The sequence below is a fragment of the Vitis vinifera genome, chromosome 14, assembly GCF_030704535.1.
Source record: "Vitis vinifera cultivar Pinot Noir 40024 chromosome 14, ASM3070453v1".
NCBI classification, from domain to species: Eukaryota; Viridiplantae; Streptophyta; class Magnoliopsida; order Vitales; family Vitaceae; genus Vitis; species Vitis vinifera.
The window spans coordinates 27493113-27508562 of record NC_081818.1 but is presented as its reverse complement, the minus strand read 5'-3'; the positions used below and the strand labels follow the sequence as shown (position 1 = coordinate 27508562).

At 38.0% G+C, this 15450-nt stretch overlaps 3 protein-coding genes across 7 annotated transcripts in view; all 3 read left to right on the top strand.

The window, feature by feature from the left end:
- The first annotated feature begins 677 nt into the window (after positions 1-677).
- LOC100242394 (galactinol--sucrose galactosyltransferase) lies at positions 678-3897 on the top strand. Its single transcript, XM_002275592.5, has 4 exons — positions 678-2202; positions 2297-2474; positions 2568-2935; positions 3020-3897. Exons 1-4 carry the CDS (start codon positions 991-993, stop codon positions 3587-3589), a joined length of 2328 nt encoding a protein of 775 aa, XP_002275628.1. The 5' UTR covers positions 678-990; the 3' UTR covers positions 3590-3897.
- A 2081-nt stretch (positions 3898-5978) lies between these two features.
- LOC100264681 (uncharacterized) lies at positions 5979-11279 on the top strand. The gene is made up of 3 exons (XM_002275571.5): positions 5979-6516; positions 8876-9151; positions 9888-11279. Exons 1-3 carry the CDS (start codon positions 6232-6234, stop codon positions 11016-11018), a joined length of 1692 nt encoding a protein of 563 aa, XP_002275607.1. The 5' UTR covers positions 5979-6231; the 3' UTR covers positions 11019-11279.
- A 743-nt stretch (positions 11280-12022) lies between these two features.
- LOC100259455 (zinc finger CCCH domain-containing protein 41) overlaps positions 12023-15450 on the top strand; it is a 30162-nt gene continuing 26734 nt past the window's right edge. For 2 of the 5 annotated variants that reach the window (XM_010662569.3, XM_002273402.5), the window contains exon 1: positions 12175-12553. The gene's annotated coding sequence lies outside the window, so the exon portion shown is untranslated. Of the gene's footprint in view, positions 12554-15450 lie in introns of all 5 variants that reach the window. The other 3 variants (XR_009467555.1, XM_019224989.1, XR_009467556.1) reach the window with 2 other exon arrangements.

Below are 15450 nucleotides of genomic sequence, written 5' to 3'. Positions count from 1 at the left end.
TAAAATAGAAAAACAAAAATAATAAATGAAAAGGGTGGGTTATTTCATAAAATTTCAAGCCAATAGGTATTAAGGTATTGTTTGTTTTTTAACTAAATAGAAAAAGTTAAAAGCTAAAAGTAACTCATTAATATCAACATAATTAAAGTGAACTTATTATTAATATATTCAATTTAATTACATTAATTGATATCAATAAATTATTTTTAACTAAATAAGAAAAACTAAATATTTTAAAATTTTCTATTCAACTAAAAAAACAAATATCATATAGTGTATTTAGTCTAAACATCATGAGAAGTGAATTCCCCCTTATTAAATTACTATAATTTCTTTATATCTAAATAGTGATTTATTGATGCTGTGGTATTACCATCGATGAGCAATTTATTAATTTTTGAAGAAATATTTTCTTTTCATACGTAAATATAAAATTAATACTACTCAAATTAAAGGGCAAAAAAAGTCCTTTCATACTTGTAAATTATTATTATTATTATTATTATTGTTATTATTACCGTTATTATTTTGGCCTAACTTTAAAGTGGATTTTTATGATTTGGACAAGATGGGATTAAAAGCCACTTGTCGCCAATGGATGCTAAAAGCAAGAGGTTATGGTGACACGAATGAATGGATAATCTTAAAAAGACAAAAATTAAAATAAAAAACAGAAAATTCAAACCAACCTCAAATCTCTGCAACCGACCGACCAACCTCACTTTCGTCAGAAACTTTCCACACCCATCCCTCCCTATAAATTCGGTGTTCCTCTGTTGCCTTGAAGAAGACAAGACGAAAGCCTAACTCACAAATACAAACAGTATCTTTTTCTTATCATCAATTGTTTTCTTTCGCAATCGCATAGAATCTTTCTTGATTCTTCATTCCTTTCATTTTCTCCATTTCTGCCATATATACCCATTCTTTGGTTCTTTGTTTCTCATCGCAACTTCTCCGTTCTAACAAACTGTATAGTGCAATTCATCCATGGCTCCCAGCTTGAGTAAGGGTAACTCCGGCATTGCCGAGCTCGGCGGTGGGTATAAGCAGCCGTTGATCGCGTTGCAAGGGTCGGACTTTGTGGCTAATGGCCACCGGGTTCTCTCCGACGTGCCTCCTAATGTGGTGGCAACTCCCTCACCGGTTACCCCCGACGGGTGCTTCGTGGGGTTCGACGCCGATGAGGGCAAGAGCCGCCACGTAGTCTCCGTCGGAAAACTGAAGGGCATACGCTTCATGAGTATATTCAGGTTCAAGGTCTGGTGGACCACTCATTGGGTAGGCGACAATGGCCGAGACCTCGAGAACGAAACCCAGATGGTGATTCTCGACAAATCCGACTCTGGTCGTCCGTACGTACTCCTCCTCCCCATCGTCGAAGGTCCTTTCCGATCGTCTCTTCAGCCCGGTGAAGACGACTCTGTCGATTTGTGCGTGGAAAGCGGGTCGACGAAGGTCTCCGGCGGCAGCTACAGGAGCTCTTTGTACATCCACGCCGGCGATGATCCGTACAGTCTGGTGAAGGAAGCCATGAGAGTGGTGAGGGTTCATTTGGGTACGTTCAAGCTTCTGGAAGAAAAGACTCCACCTGGCATCGTGGACAAATTTGGTTGGTGCACCTGGGACGCATTCTACCTTAAGGTGCACCCTCAAGGCGTGTGGGAAGGAGTCCAAGGCCTAGTTGACGGTGGGTGTCCACCTGGACTCGTCCTCATCGACGATGGGTGGCAGTCCATCAGGCACGATGATGATCCCATCAGCGATCAAGAAGGCATGAATCGGACGGCAGCCGGAGAGCAGATGCCATGCAGGCTCATAAAGTTCCAAGAAAACTATAAGTTCAGGGACTACGTGAGCCCTAAAAGCTCAGGCCCTACTGCCCTTACCAAGGGCATGGGTGCCTTTGTCAGAGACCTCAAGGACGAGTTCAAGAGCGTGGACTATGTCTACGTATGGCATGCCCTTTGTGGGTATTGGGGCGGGTTGAGGCCCAAAGTTCCCTGTCTGCCCGAATCCAACGTCATCGCCCCGAAGCTCTCGCCCGGGTTGAAGCTGACAATGGAGGATCTGGCAGTGGACAAGATCGTGAACAATGGAGTCGGGCTGGTTCCGCCGGAGAAAGTCGATCAATTGTACGAGGGGCTTCACTCACATTTGGAGTCCGTTGGGATTGATGGTGTGAAGGTGGACGTTATTCATGTAAGTTCTAACTAACAAACACTTGTTTTCAGTTTTATAATCTTTGGGACACTACCTTCTATGAGCCTAGCTAACGAATTCATGGGATGCCCAGTTGCTGGAAATGCTGTGTGAAGAATATGGTGGAAGAGTGGAGCTCGCAAAGGCCTACTACAAAGCTTTAACAGACTCCATAAAGAAGCATTTCAAAGGGAATGGTGTGATTGCCAGCATGGAGCACTGCAACGATTTCATGCTCCTTGGAACAGAGGCCATAGCGCTCGGTCGAGTTGGTGGGTTTCATACTTCATTCATCTCCTTATGCTTTCGTTTTTTATCTTTCATCTTTTACTTAGAATTCATTCATCTTGTTGTTTCTAATACAGGAGATGATTTTTGGTGTACCGATCCATCGGGTGACCCCAACGGCACGTTTTGGCTACAGGGGTGTCACATGGTGCACTGCGCTTACAACAGCCTATGGATGGGGAATTTCATCCACCCTGACTGGGACATGTTCCAGTCTACTCACCCTTGCGCCGAGTTCCACGCAGCGTCTCGTGCCATCTCCGGTGGACCCATCTACGTTTCCGACTCAGTCGGCAAGCACAATTTCCAGCTGCTCAAAAGCTTGGTCCTGCCAGATGGGTCCATCTTGAGGTGCCAGTACTACGCCCTTCCCACCAGAGGCTGCCTCTTCGAAGACCCTCTTCACGACGGCAACACCATGCTCAAAATATGGAACCTCAATAAGGTGAGATCATATACTTAAATTCAATTCAATATACAAAATTGAACTTTACCCTTTTGTTTAATTGATTTTAATTTCTTGGTACAGTTTACTGGAGTTCTTGGAGCATTTAACTGCCAAGGAGGAGGGTGGTGCCGTGAAGCGAGAAGAAACAAATGTGCCTCCCAATTTTCCCATGCTGTGACCTCCGTGGCGAGCCCCAAAGACATTGAGTGGAGAAATGGGAACAGTAGTACTCCAATCTCCATTGAAGGCGTTCAGCTATTTGCCATGTACATGTTCCGTACCAAGAAGCTTGTCCTCTCCAAGCCATCCCAAAACATTGAAATTTCACTAGACCCATTTGATTTCGAGCTAATCACTGTCTCTCCCGTGACCACTCTCCCGGGGAAATCTGTTCAGTTTGCTCCAATCGGACTAGTGAACATGCTCAACTCCGGTGGAGCAATCGAGTCATTAGCCTTCGATGATGAGGAGAACTCAGTTCGGATCGGCGTGAAGGGGACCGGAGAAATGAGGGCCTTTGCAGCCGAGAAACCAAGATCTTGTAGGATCAACGGAGAAGAGGTTGCCTTTGGATACGATGAGTGCATGGTCATTATCCAAGTACCATGGCCTAATTCTTCTAACCCATCCCTGATCGAGTACTTATTCTGAATTTAGGGTTATGTTTTTATGAATTGTATTTTCCCTTTTAACTATGTGTGAAATAACATTTGACGGACTTTGGGCTGGGCCTGACAATGTTGGTTTAGATAGATGGGCCATCTTCTTGTCCAGTCCAATACAAAAAAAAGGAAAAAGGTCAATGTTCTGCTATCAGTAATCATATCTGGGCCTGGAATTTTTATTTTTATTTTTGATTCTATGAGTTGTAGTTGCAACTTGCAACAGAATCGAGTTCCTAGGCTTAGGTCCTCTACATCTAATGATCAACCTACGTAACTTTTGATTTGGGTGTGGCCCATCTTGTTGTTCCAATCTTCCTAGTATGACATTTATTGTCTTTGAATATATTCTCCACTGAAGTACGAAGGAAAAGGGAAACTTAGGGTATGTTTGACAACATTCAAATATTGTTGTGTAAAAAAGTATTGATAAAAAATATTTCTCAAATATTTTGTAAAATAAAAGTTTGTGTGTGAATTTCTAATCCTTTTAACTTTTGAAATATTTTTAAAAAATAAATTTTAGTCATTTTTTTTCAATTATTCTTTATATTTGTTTCACCATTTTTTAAAATAATTTTAATTAAAATAAATAAAAATAATAAAAATATGTTATCAAAAAATATTATATTTTCCATTTTTAAAAAATATTTTCACACCCACCATACCAAAGAATCAAATAGGAGTTAACTTTTAAAAATATAGCTCTAGTTCTTAAAAATGATTTATCCTTTTAAGACATGACTTTTTATTGAAGTTTGTAAAAAATGCCATAAATTTAAAATAATTTTTAAACTATCATATTTTTCAAAAGCCTATATTTTTTAAAAAATCTTTGAGATATTTCTTTAATTTTTAGTCAAGGTCAAATCCAACCATGGTAACTCATATTAAGGTACTAATTGTCACATGTTTTTACTACTTTTAAAAACATTTTTCTACAACAAGTGGGAGTTGTTTTATAGCAACATCTTTCATCATATAAGCTGCAATCAAGCAAATAATCGGAAACATAAAAAAAGGCTATCTCAATACTTTCTTTATAGTTTTAATGGTTTTTCTTTAAGGTATATAATAGAAGAAGGGTGTAATTATATTTTAAATTTTTATAAATATAAAAGTATTTGATATTTTATTTTTTATGTTTTAAACAAAACCAAAAACAATTTTGGTAAGTGTATAATGAGAAGAGAGATTGTGCTTAATTTTGGATATATATTTTTGTACAATTTATATCAGGTTGATAAATAAAAATAACATGTAGATAATTTATGGGTATTAATTTATCATTTATTTATTTAAAAAAAATTGATATAAAATTATTGTTAAAATATTTTTTAATGTGATTTGTTTGACAACTATTTTCAAAAATAGTTTTGAAAAACAGTTTTTGAAAATTGTTTTTTGATATTTTTGAAAATAAAAGTTTGTTAAAAACCTGAAATATTTTTAACATGTTTTTAATAGTTTAAGATATGTTTTAAAAATAAATTTTTTATATCTAATACTATATTTTAATCGGTCTATATGTTTGTGTAATTATTTTTTATAATAATCTTTAAAAAAAAAGTGAAAATAATTGAAAACAATTAAAAGATGTTATCTAAATATACCTTGGGTCTATTTGGTAATTATTTTCGAAAACAATTTTGAAAAATAATTTTTGAAAACTGTTCTTTGATTTTTGTAAAACAAAAGTTTGTTTTATTTTAGACTTATTTTTAATATTTTAAAATATGTTTTAAAAATAATTTGTATATATAATATTTTATATTTAATAATTCTACTTATTTGTATAATATAATTCTTTTTTAAAATAGTAGTTAAAAAACAAATGAAAACAATAGAAAACAATTAAAAGATGTTTATGAAAATATTATATTTTCTATTCTTAATAACAGAAAATAAAAAACAATTTTTTGTTACCAAACATGTTTTTTGTGTTTTTTGTTTTAAAAAACAAAAAACTGTTTTGAAAATAGTTCCTAAACTCACCTTTCGTAAATCAAACATGTTTTCTTGGTTTTTTATTTTTGAGAACAAAAAATTGTTATTGAAAACAGTTGCCAAATAAGTCCGAAGTCATTCTCCTTATCTTGATTGTAGTTTTTATGAAATGAAAATATTATTCATTAATTTGTTTAAAAATTGTTTTCAATTTAAGGTACCCAATCCTAAGTCCTAACAAGTGCTTTTCCTTTTTAGGAAGAGTTTGTTTGTTAGAAACTACGGATATGTCAAACGGGCCTAACCGCCCCGAGTCGGATGGAAGGTGTTACTTCCTGTGAGCCCATAGCTAGCCAAGCCCAGTCCAATGGAGGAGAGATGGGCCAAGGCCCATAAAAGAAGGCATGCGGTTGGATAAACAAGCCCGTTACCGTAGTCGCTAAGCAACAATCTAGTCATGACTCGTGACTTGTTTTTCTTCGATCCTCAAGGAGTCATGACTCATAATCCACCCTCAACAGCACCAAAAACCCTATAAAAATCCAAACCAGAGAATCCAAATTCCCAAAACTCCTCCAAGGTTCTCTCTCCTAATTCGGGAGAATTGTTATTGCGGTTGAATTGGAATCTGAAACGGGGAGAATTTAATAAGAATTGGAATTGGGAGCGGAATTGTGAAGCTTGATGAATACGTCGCAGTTCATGGACAAGCAGATCATGGATCTCTCTGCCGGATCGCAGAGCAACGATTTTATCAATCTCATGAGCCCTGAAGATGACCACTTGACTGGCGTCGGTGGCGGTGGCGGTGTGGGTTCTAAGAAGGAAGAGATCGTGCCCAGCTACGATTTTCTGCCAATTCGTCCCAAGGGTTCTTCGCAGTTTTCGAATCTTGATGCTGTCGGTGGTGCAGGAGGACCTAGGGCTTGGAGCTCGACTGACTCCAAGACCAACACTCCTGGCATTAGAGTAAGATCTCTCTCTCTATAGACGTATGTGCGAATGATTTTATTTGAGTGTTTTTTCTTTGTCAAATACTGGGTGTGCTCAGGTTTGATTGTTGATGCTGGTGGTGGTTTTGAGGATTTATTTATTTATTTTTATTTATTTTTATTGATATTTGTATTTGGGTTAATCTGTTTAGGTTATTTATTCCGTGTGTATTTGTTGAAAAATGGCTTGATTTGTGATTTTTATGTGTTATTTGGTCCCTTTTTTGTTTGAACAAATTGTTATTTCTCTAAGATCCAAATAGTTTTTGTTTTTTTTTTTCTTTTGATTGTCTACACGTGCAATAGTGAGGAAGTGGCAATTTTTGATTGCTTTTGTTGGGTTATTTGATATTTTTAATGATATTTTCAGAAACAAACTCTTGTTGATTAATTGTAGTAGGGTTTATTCATTTATGGAAGGAATTTATCTAAGTTAATTTTGATGGAACTTCATCAATGGTTTGCTATTTGTGCTTTTTTGTTAGCTTTGTTGTTGTTGGTTTTTATGTGTGTGGGGTCTTAATGAAATTAGGCACCCTGGTAATATGATGAATGTCTGCCATCAAAAGCAAAATTTGTTAATGATGAATGGTTACTGATTCTATTAGTAAACTAGGATGCCACAATTCTGTCAAGTTTATCATTAACCAGACTGGACCGACTGTTACCTGGAACGATAGAAATTCCTGTAGAAGATTAGAATCCCCTTCTTTGCATGGTTCAAAGTATCAGTTGAGACCAGTGTGTCCTGGCTGAGTCCTATCCACTTCGGCGATGGCTGGAATAAGTCCAACATGTGGGTTGTCATCATGCGGTTCAATAATAACTCAGTTCTGACTCAAATGCGAATCACTTAATTTGACCAACTTGCAGGATGACTCAAAGTTACAACACCATGTCTCAGATTTGATGAAAATCGAATAAAAAAATAGATGATCTCTATATTTGTTAGAGATATAGAGATTGCCCCTATCAATCAAGAAAAAATGTGTCAAACATATGAGTAAAAATTTGAAATTCAAACTAATATATTTTTAAATAATTATTGAGTTCATTAGCCACATTTCATTTTATCATTATTATTGAGTTTCATCAATCTCATTTCTTTTTATTATTTTGATGTTTTATTTTTAAGATATATTGATTATAAGAAATTGGTATTGAGGATAAAAGTTAGTGTGGCACAAGATAGTATTTGCCTCAGTGTGCGCACCCAGATAGAACCCACTGTTGTTGGGTTTTGAGATCATTTGACTGTAGCTCAGTAACAATGGATTGATGTCAAGTTGCTTGCATCTGAAATCTCTGGCTCCACATAGTCCCTCATGTAGGAGTTAAAATGATCTTCTAATGCAATTGACTTTTATTAATGAGCAATCTCAAGATCTGGACATGGAATTGTGAGAAGTGTAGATTTCGACCATTTAAGTACAGGTCATTTGTGCACTGCTAGACCATGCAAGCGATCAAATTTTCCATTTAATTGGTTTCTCTTACGAATCCATGGGAGAGAACTAGTGGATGTATTATAGACATTGTTGATGCTGAAACTCGTGTGTATGATGTACACTAGGAAAGTGATGTGCTTCTTTTTGCATGATAGGGTTGCCTCTGTAGCTCTATTATTTGGAACTTGGTCAATTCCTAGACCAACATAGTATTAAAGTAGACCTATAGTGAAATAGTTAATTATATCTGCCACTGAAAAGATTATATCTTCTAGGATCATCTGCTTATTCAAATTGTACCATCTGTGCTTATTCAAGGAGCTGTTCTCAGGTAATTCACCATATATGCTTATAAAAGATATCCGTTTAAAGAATTGGATAGATGGAAAAGTGTAGGGTGATTAGGTGGGTTTATACTTTATCTTACCTGTTTTTATTCTACACTCTTAGAGAGAAATATTTTGTTTGTGTTTAGTATGACAAAAATCAGAAGGTGCAGTCATGGTTCAAATTTCTAGCCTAGTACTAGGCAGATCCCGTCTAACATTAAGTCTAGACCATTTTCCATTCACCATGTGTTTTTGGATACTGGTGCTGATGAACCCTTGTTTGTCATCTGACTTTTACAGACCCTGCACCTGCATATCTGTTTTAAGTTATTGTGGTTGAGCTGTCCCTGTCTTGATGCACTCTCAGTTCAAAACATGGGTCTGGGAATCATAATGGATTTTTCGTAGCATTATCTTGTCTTTCTAGTTGACATTTCTTTGTTTGTATACTTCTCATTAACCATTTGTCTTTGTTAACCTTGTTCTGTTTTATTGTATGTGAACATCTTACAAATGTAGTCTGTTGACAAACTTCTCTATGGTTCTATATTGGGTGCAGAATTATGGTTCTCTCGACTCTAATGAACTTTCAAAAATCAGCCTTGAGAAAGATCGAAATATTGATGCAGCAATTGTATCTGAGATTGATCGAACAATGAAAAAACATGCTGATAATTTGCTACATGTGTTGGAAGGTCTTAGTGCACGACTTACACAGCTGGAGAGCAGAACTCGGAACCTTGAGAATTCTGTGGATGATTTGAAGGTATCTGTTGGAAATAATCATGGCAGTGCTGATGGAAAAATGAGGCAGCTGGAAAATATTCTTAGAGAGGTAGTTTCTTTTTCTTTTCTCCCCTTAATTGTATGTTAGCATTTTGGTTGGTTTGGCATTAGGGAGGAGTGGATACAGGCAACGGATGCCATAACTCTAAATAATAGCATGCCTACTGCATAATATTAATATCCTGCTGGCTTCTCTCTTCTTTTCTTCTTTTGAGAATGAATGAAATTTGTCAACAAAGTAGTTACCACTAAATTACCAAATAAAGAAAAAAACATGGTAATAAATAAGAAGATAAAACAGAAAGCTGTCCTTTGGGTACCTATCACAAATGCACCATGGTTGCTATACTCTTTTTAAAGAAATGCTCCTTGAAATGATTAAATATCTGGAATCAGGACTCAGGAGTTGTGAGTCCGAATGCAGAGTAAGTTCAGAATCTTCAGATATTTCTCTAAGAAAGTGGGTGAATGAAGTAACTCTACTCTGCTGGGGATTGATGGCATATTTTTTCACAATAAATAGTGAGGGCATTCTTATGCTGAGATAAAACAAATATATTCTGGGGGGCAATGTTTTATCTATAATACAAATTTGGCTTAGTCCAGGGTCTGGGTTCAAACCCTGCTCGGGCACATTTTGGCTTCACCACTGCCACAAAGGGACAAAATGTGGGTTGACATTTCCCCTTGAGTTTTATTTTATCTTGTGGTCAAGACCAATGTTGATACTGCTTTTTCTGTAATGACCTTTTATGGGCATTTATTTTCTTCTACTCTGCATGCAGGTGCAAACTGGTGTACAGGTTTTAAGGGACAAACAAGAAATAGTGGAGGCTCACCTACAGCTTGCAAAGCTTCAAGTGTCCAAAGCAGACCAGCAATCAGAAACCCAGAACACTGTGACCTTAGATTCTGCAAAGCAAGCAGCATCTCCTCCTCAGCAATCTCACCAACCACTTCCTCCACCTGTTACTCCTCAAACACTTCCTGCACTCCCTCCCCCTAATGCTCCGCCACCTCCTCCCCAACTCAATATGCAGTCTCCTCCAGCTCAGCTACCTAGTCAATTCCCTCCGAACCAGATTCCTTCCATCCCACAGCGAGAGCCCTACTTTCAACCACCTGGTCAGGCACAAGAAGCTCCCAACCAGCAATACCAACTACCACCGACCCAGCAACCACAGCCGCCTCCTGCAGCTCCATCACATCAACAATATCAACCAGCCTCTCTTCCACAATATTCTCAGCCACCCCAGCTGCCGCAACAGCACCATTCTATTGCACCCATTAATCCTCCTCCTCAACACCAACCTCCATTAGGTCATCATCCTGAAGAAACGTCTTATGTTCCACCTCAGACCTACCCTCCAAGCCTTCGCCAGCCACCCTCTCAGCCACCCTCTCAGCCACTTTCTGGGGCACCTCCCTCTCAACAGTTCTATGGGCCACCCTCGCACATGTATGAGGTCCCATCTGGCAGATCCAGTTCTGGCTTTTCTACTGGATTTGTTCCTCCACCATCTGGGCCTACTGAACCATATTCTTACAGTGGATCACCCTCTCAATATGGTAGTAACATGCCAATGAAACCACAACAGTTCTCATCTGGTGTCCAAGGTGGTGGAAGTGGTTACCCACAACTCCCAACTGCTCGGGTATTACCACATGCACTGCCTACGGCCTCTGGGCCTGTTGGTGGTTCTGGTCCTGGTTCTGGTTCATCCGGAAGTGGAAATAGGGTTCCTATAGATGATGTGGTCGACAAAGTGACAAATATGGGGTTCCCAAGAGACGTTGTGAGAGCAACTGTTCGGAAGCTGACAGAAAATGGCCAGTCAGTTGACCTGAATGTGGTGCTGGATAAACTGATGAATGATGGGGAAGTCCAGCCCCCAAGAGGTTGGTTTGGTCGGTAAAATTGCCAAATTGGTATTTATGTACAGAAGAGGCGTCTAAACTATTTGTTTCTGGATCATCCCTTTTCTGAGAGGAACCAAACCATTTGCCTGGAGATATGAGTTATGCTTTGCAGTTTTTATTCTCTCTTTATTTATGACATTGCGGAACTGTTAATTCTTTCCTGTCTAGCTGTGGTTTGTGACTGCTGTCATTTTCTCATTTCTGTATACTCACAATAATTAGAAAGCCTTATATCAAAGTGTTTTTGAGTTGTCCAATTCCCCAGTTCATGTTTTAAGTGTGCTTTACTGTATTTGTCTCCTTGTACTTCCAACGGAGTCGTTGATATCAAATCCAGGAGACAAACTCGCAGCAGTATATTCACCAAATGGCCTGGTTGGAGCAGTCTTGGGCATCCTTTTTACCATCAAATCAGTAGATTCATTGCCTGCAAGTTTCCCTAAAACCACTTTTCAGCGATCTTCTAGACTTTTTAGAGACTATTCCCCTCTTCCATTCTGGGCCTTGTAGCCCCTATTTGACGGTTTTCGGGAAAATAAAATTATCAAAATATTTTTTGAAAATAGATTTTAAAAACACTCATAAATTATTTTTGGAAATCAACTTTTTATGAACCCAAATGTGAAAAATAATATTTTGGAATAATAGTGATAATTTACTATTTTGAACAGTTCCAAATGGGTTCATAACATTAGAGAGAGCAGCCCACCACCCACAGGATGGGCCGAAAACCATGTTTTTAATGTTAAATTTTTAGCCAATGGTAAAATTGCCCATGTTTTGAACAATTCCACGTCTTTCTTCAAACTGTTGTTTGCTGATTAGACATGGTACTGAGAGACTGAGAAAGATAGTGCCATCTATCAATCTAAATGCACTATGATTCATTGAAAATTAATACACAAGTCGATGATTTAAGTGAGTACCCAACACAAATATTTCAGGACATACTTTAATATTTCATATATATAAAAAAATTAGGAGGCGACTAGACGTCCACAACTTGCAATTTGGGCACGACCAAAATCCAATTGTTACACCAGTGTAATTTCGGGAAATTAAGGGTCAATCTCCGCAATTTACAGGATCCTCATGGGAGAAAAGTTTAAATCTGTAATTTTCAGTTTCGCCTCTCCCCGGTTTATTTATTCACCATTCTCTCTCTGAAAGAGAAAAGAAAGAAAAATAAAAGAAAAAGAAAAATAAAAAATCCTATTTGCTTCTTCTGAGCTGCAACCCCAGAGGGAAGGCTGCCAAGGACACACCCAAAACCCCTCGCTCCGACAGCCCTTTCCGAATCATTCTCTGAAGGAAAAATCTTAATATAAAGACCCTCGACTATCTGTTATTTGCAATCTCTGCCCCTTTCTGTCTCCGAGAGATTTTGTTTATATATGTCTACATATGCTCCGGAAATGCCCTTCCGTTGATTCACCGGGACTGCACTCTCGCGCCTCGCGAAACGACGACGTTTTAGTAATCTAGTGGAATTGTACGAGGCATTTGATTCTGGATTGTTCCAGGCGTTTCTGTAAGGCTTTCGATTTTAGATTTCTTGTTTTGTGTTGATTTTCCGGTATTCAATTGTTGAATAATGACCTACTTTGGTGATTGTTGTTGGGGATTGTTTTAGGGTTTTTAAATTGGATTAGGTCTTTTGTCTGTGGAAGGTTTATGCTTCTGTCGTTTGTTTGCGGAAACCCTTAGGTTTTGGGCTTAATTTGGTAATTTGATGATTGGCACCACTGGGCTGATTAGTGTGCCTGATTGAGTTTCTTTGTGTTTTGCTCGATTTTGTTAATTTTGCATGCTGTGATTTTTGTGACGAATTTTTGATTGGGTGTGGATGTTTGTGGGTTGCTGAATGAAATGTAGTGGTAAGAAGTTTTAGTATTGGCGGGCTTTCTTAGTTCATGATGGTGCGAACTAGTTAGTGATGAGGGAATTGAGTACTGCATAGTGATTAATTTTGGATGGTGGTTTGAATTTGTGTTTGCCAGCGTGTCGAATTCCATGTGGTGTGCATTCAGTGTTTAAGTTTTAATGTGCTAATGTTACTATGATTACATTGGATTCTTGCCACCTGAAAATGTTTTTTGTGGTACTCGTGTCTGTATTTGAACAATCCAGGGGCATAAATTTAGGTGGTTTGTGGGAAGGTTTTTGTTTTTTGATTTTTGGTAACCTCGAATCTGTGATTGCATCAAATCTGCTTGCCTCATTTGCTCAATATGATGAATAGGGAGTTTAAGATGTGAAAACCCTTTAATGGATTCTTTGTTTTAAATTTTTGGTTGTCTATAAATGTTAACCAAAAAAAAAGAAGAAGTAAAAATAGAGTTTTCAAGCTGATGTCCACATACCAGTTCAAACTTGTGAGTAAATTACATAGGACCTTTTCAAGATCTGTATAAGGTTTCCAAGTCACCTTAATGGGTTTTAATTTAAGCATCAGAGAGGATCAGGTTGAAATGATCTAACCTTCTTCTTGCTATTTGTGTCTCCATCATTTTTTTTAATAGAAAATTGGTGGTAGAAGAGAAGAAATTTTTAATACAAAAAGAGCTTTGTACACATGCCATAGAGACTAGATTTGGAAATAGAAGCAAGAAATTGCATTGGAGGAAGAAGCAGGAGTTACTGTAAAAAATTATTGGTCAAATTTGAACTGGAAAATCATTTGGAATAAAATGGAAAACCGTAAACGTCTTGCATTTGAAGAAGCAAAATTACCATAAAAAATTATAGGTGAAATTTGAACTGGAAATGAGTGGAAAACCATAAGCATCTATATGGATGCTTATAAATCCATACTCCATGGGGTAGGAAGTAGACCGATGTGGTCTGGAAAGTTGTGTCCAAGCTGGAGTGCTTTTTTAGGCACTCTTGTCTTTTTTTGATAGGCCAATTATTGCTCGATAAAAAGGCGCCTAACAAAATGGGGACACTATCCTATTATATGGGAAGCATACAAGAAGCACCAAGTGCAACAGAAAAGAAAGATGGTTGCTGTGGGGGTTTGATAATTTGTCCTTTTTAGATTTCATGGATAGATTGGCCATGTTATGAAGCCAGCTTTGAGTCTGTTAGGCATCTTAATGTTAGAAACTATCCCAATCCATGGGTTGAAACACATGTACATGGCATGAAATAGATATGCAGGCATAGCGGATCTTCTAAAAGTAAGATGAGGAATGGTGATATATAAGCATATTGATACATAATTAAATTACACATGACATGTATATGTGTTTGACTTAATTTATCCAAATTTCTAGATTAGCAATTTCATTCTGGATGAAGAGGCTCAACAAAATGTTGTATATTTATATTAAATATGTGCCGGTAATATTTTTTTTTTTTGATAAGTAAGCATAAATTGTATTAAAGGGCAAACTGCCACAAGGCATACAGGGAGTATACAAACGCAGCCACACCCCAAAAAACAAAAGAAACAAGCAGCCTCAAACGGCCCTTAAGTAGCCGCTAGCCACTTCAAAAAGATTAAAAGCGAAGAGGACTCCTCTCCCATGTACACTCTAGCCCAACTCCACAAGTTACAAACGAAATAATTTTTGAGTTTCTGTATGTCTAAAGAGCCCCCCCTAAAGGCTAATCTATTTCTCTCCTTCCAAACCGTCCAAAAAATACACACCGGTATGGAATTCCAATTTTTTTTTCTCTTTTTCCCCACAAAGGAGCCCCTCCAACTAAGTAACACCTCTATGACCGTCTCTGGGAACACCCAATGAACCCCAAACAAAGTAAGGATAATATCCCAGAGAACCGTAGCCATTGTACAATGTAAAAGAATGTGATTTACATTTTCCTCTTCACAACCACACAAAAAACAACAATTAGGGAGCTGCCACCCTCGTCTTTGGAGCCTATCCAAAGTAAGGATCTTCCCCCATGTAGCTTCCCAAGCAAAAAAGGCAGCTTTAGTAGGGACCTTGTCCACCCAAATGCATCTAACCGGGAAGGTGAGGGTATTAGGAGCAGCCAGCAGATTGTAAGCATGTCTGACTCCAAAAATACCTTGACCTCCACCTTTCCAAACCACCGAGTCCTCTTTTTGGGAGATCTTGACGTCCCTCAGCATGTTAAACAAAGCTCCTATTAAATCCAGCTCCTAGTCATTTGAGTCCCTAGCAAATCTGAGATTCCAACCCCCTTGGCCAAGGCTAGAGTCCCAAACCTCGTTGATTGTTGCATTCTTATGCACCGCCAATGCAAAAAGCTGAGGGAAGATTCTGGACAGGGCCTCATTACCACACCAGTGATCAGTCCAAAATTTTACCTTAGTCCCCTTGCCCACCTTAAACCTTATGTTATCCCAACACCAATTTGCCTCCTTCAAAATCTCCTTCCAAACCCCTACTCCAAAAGCCTCGCGAGCTTCATTTGTTCACCAACCAAGGCCTTCTT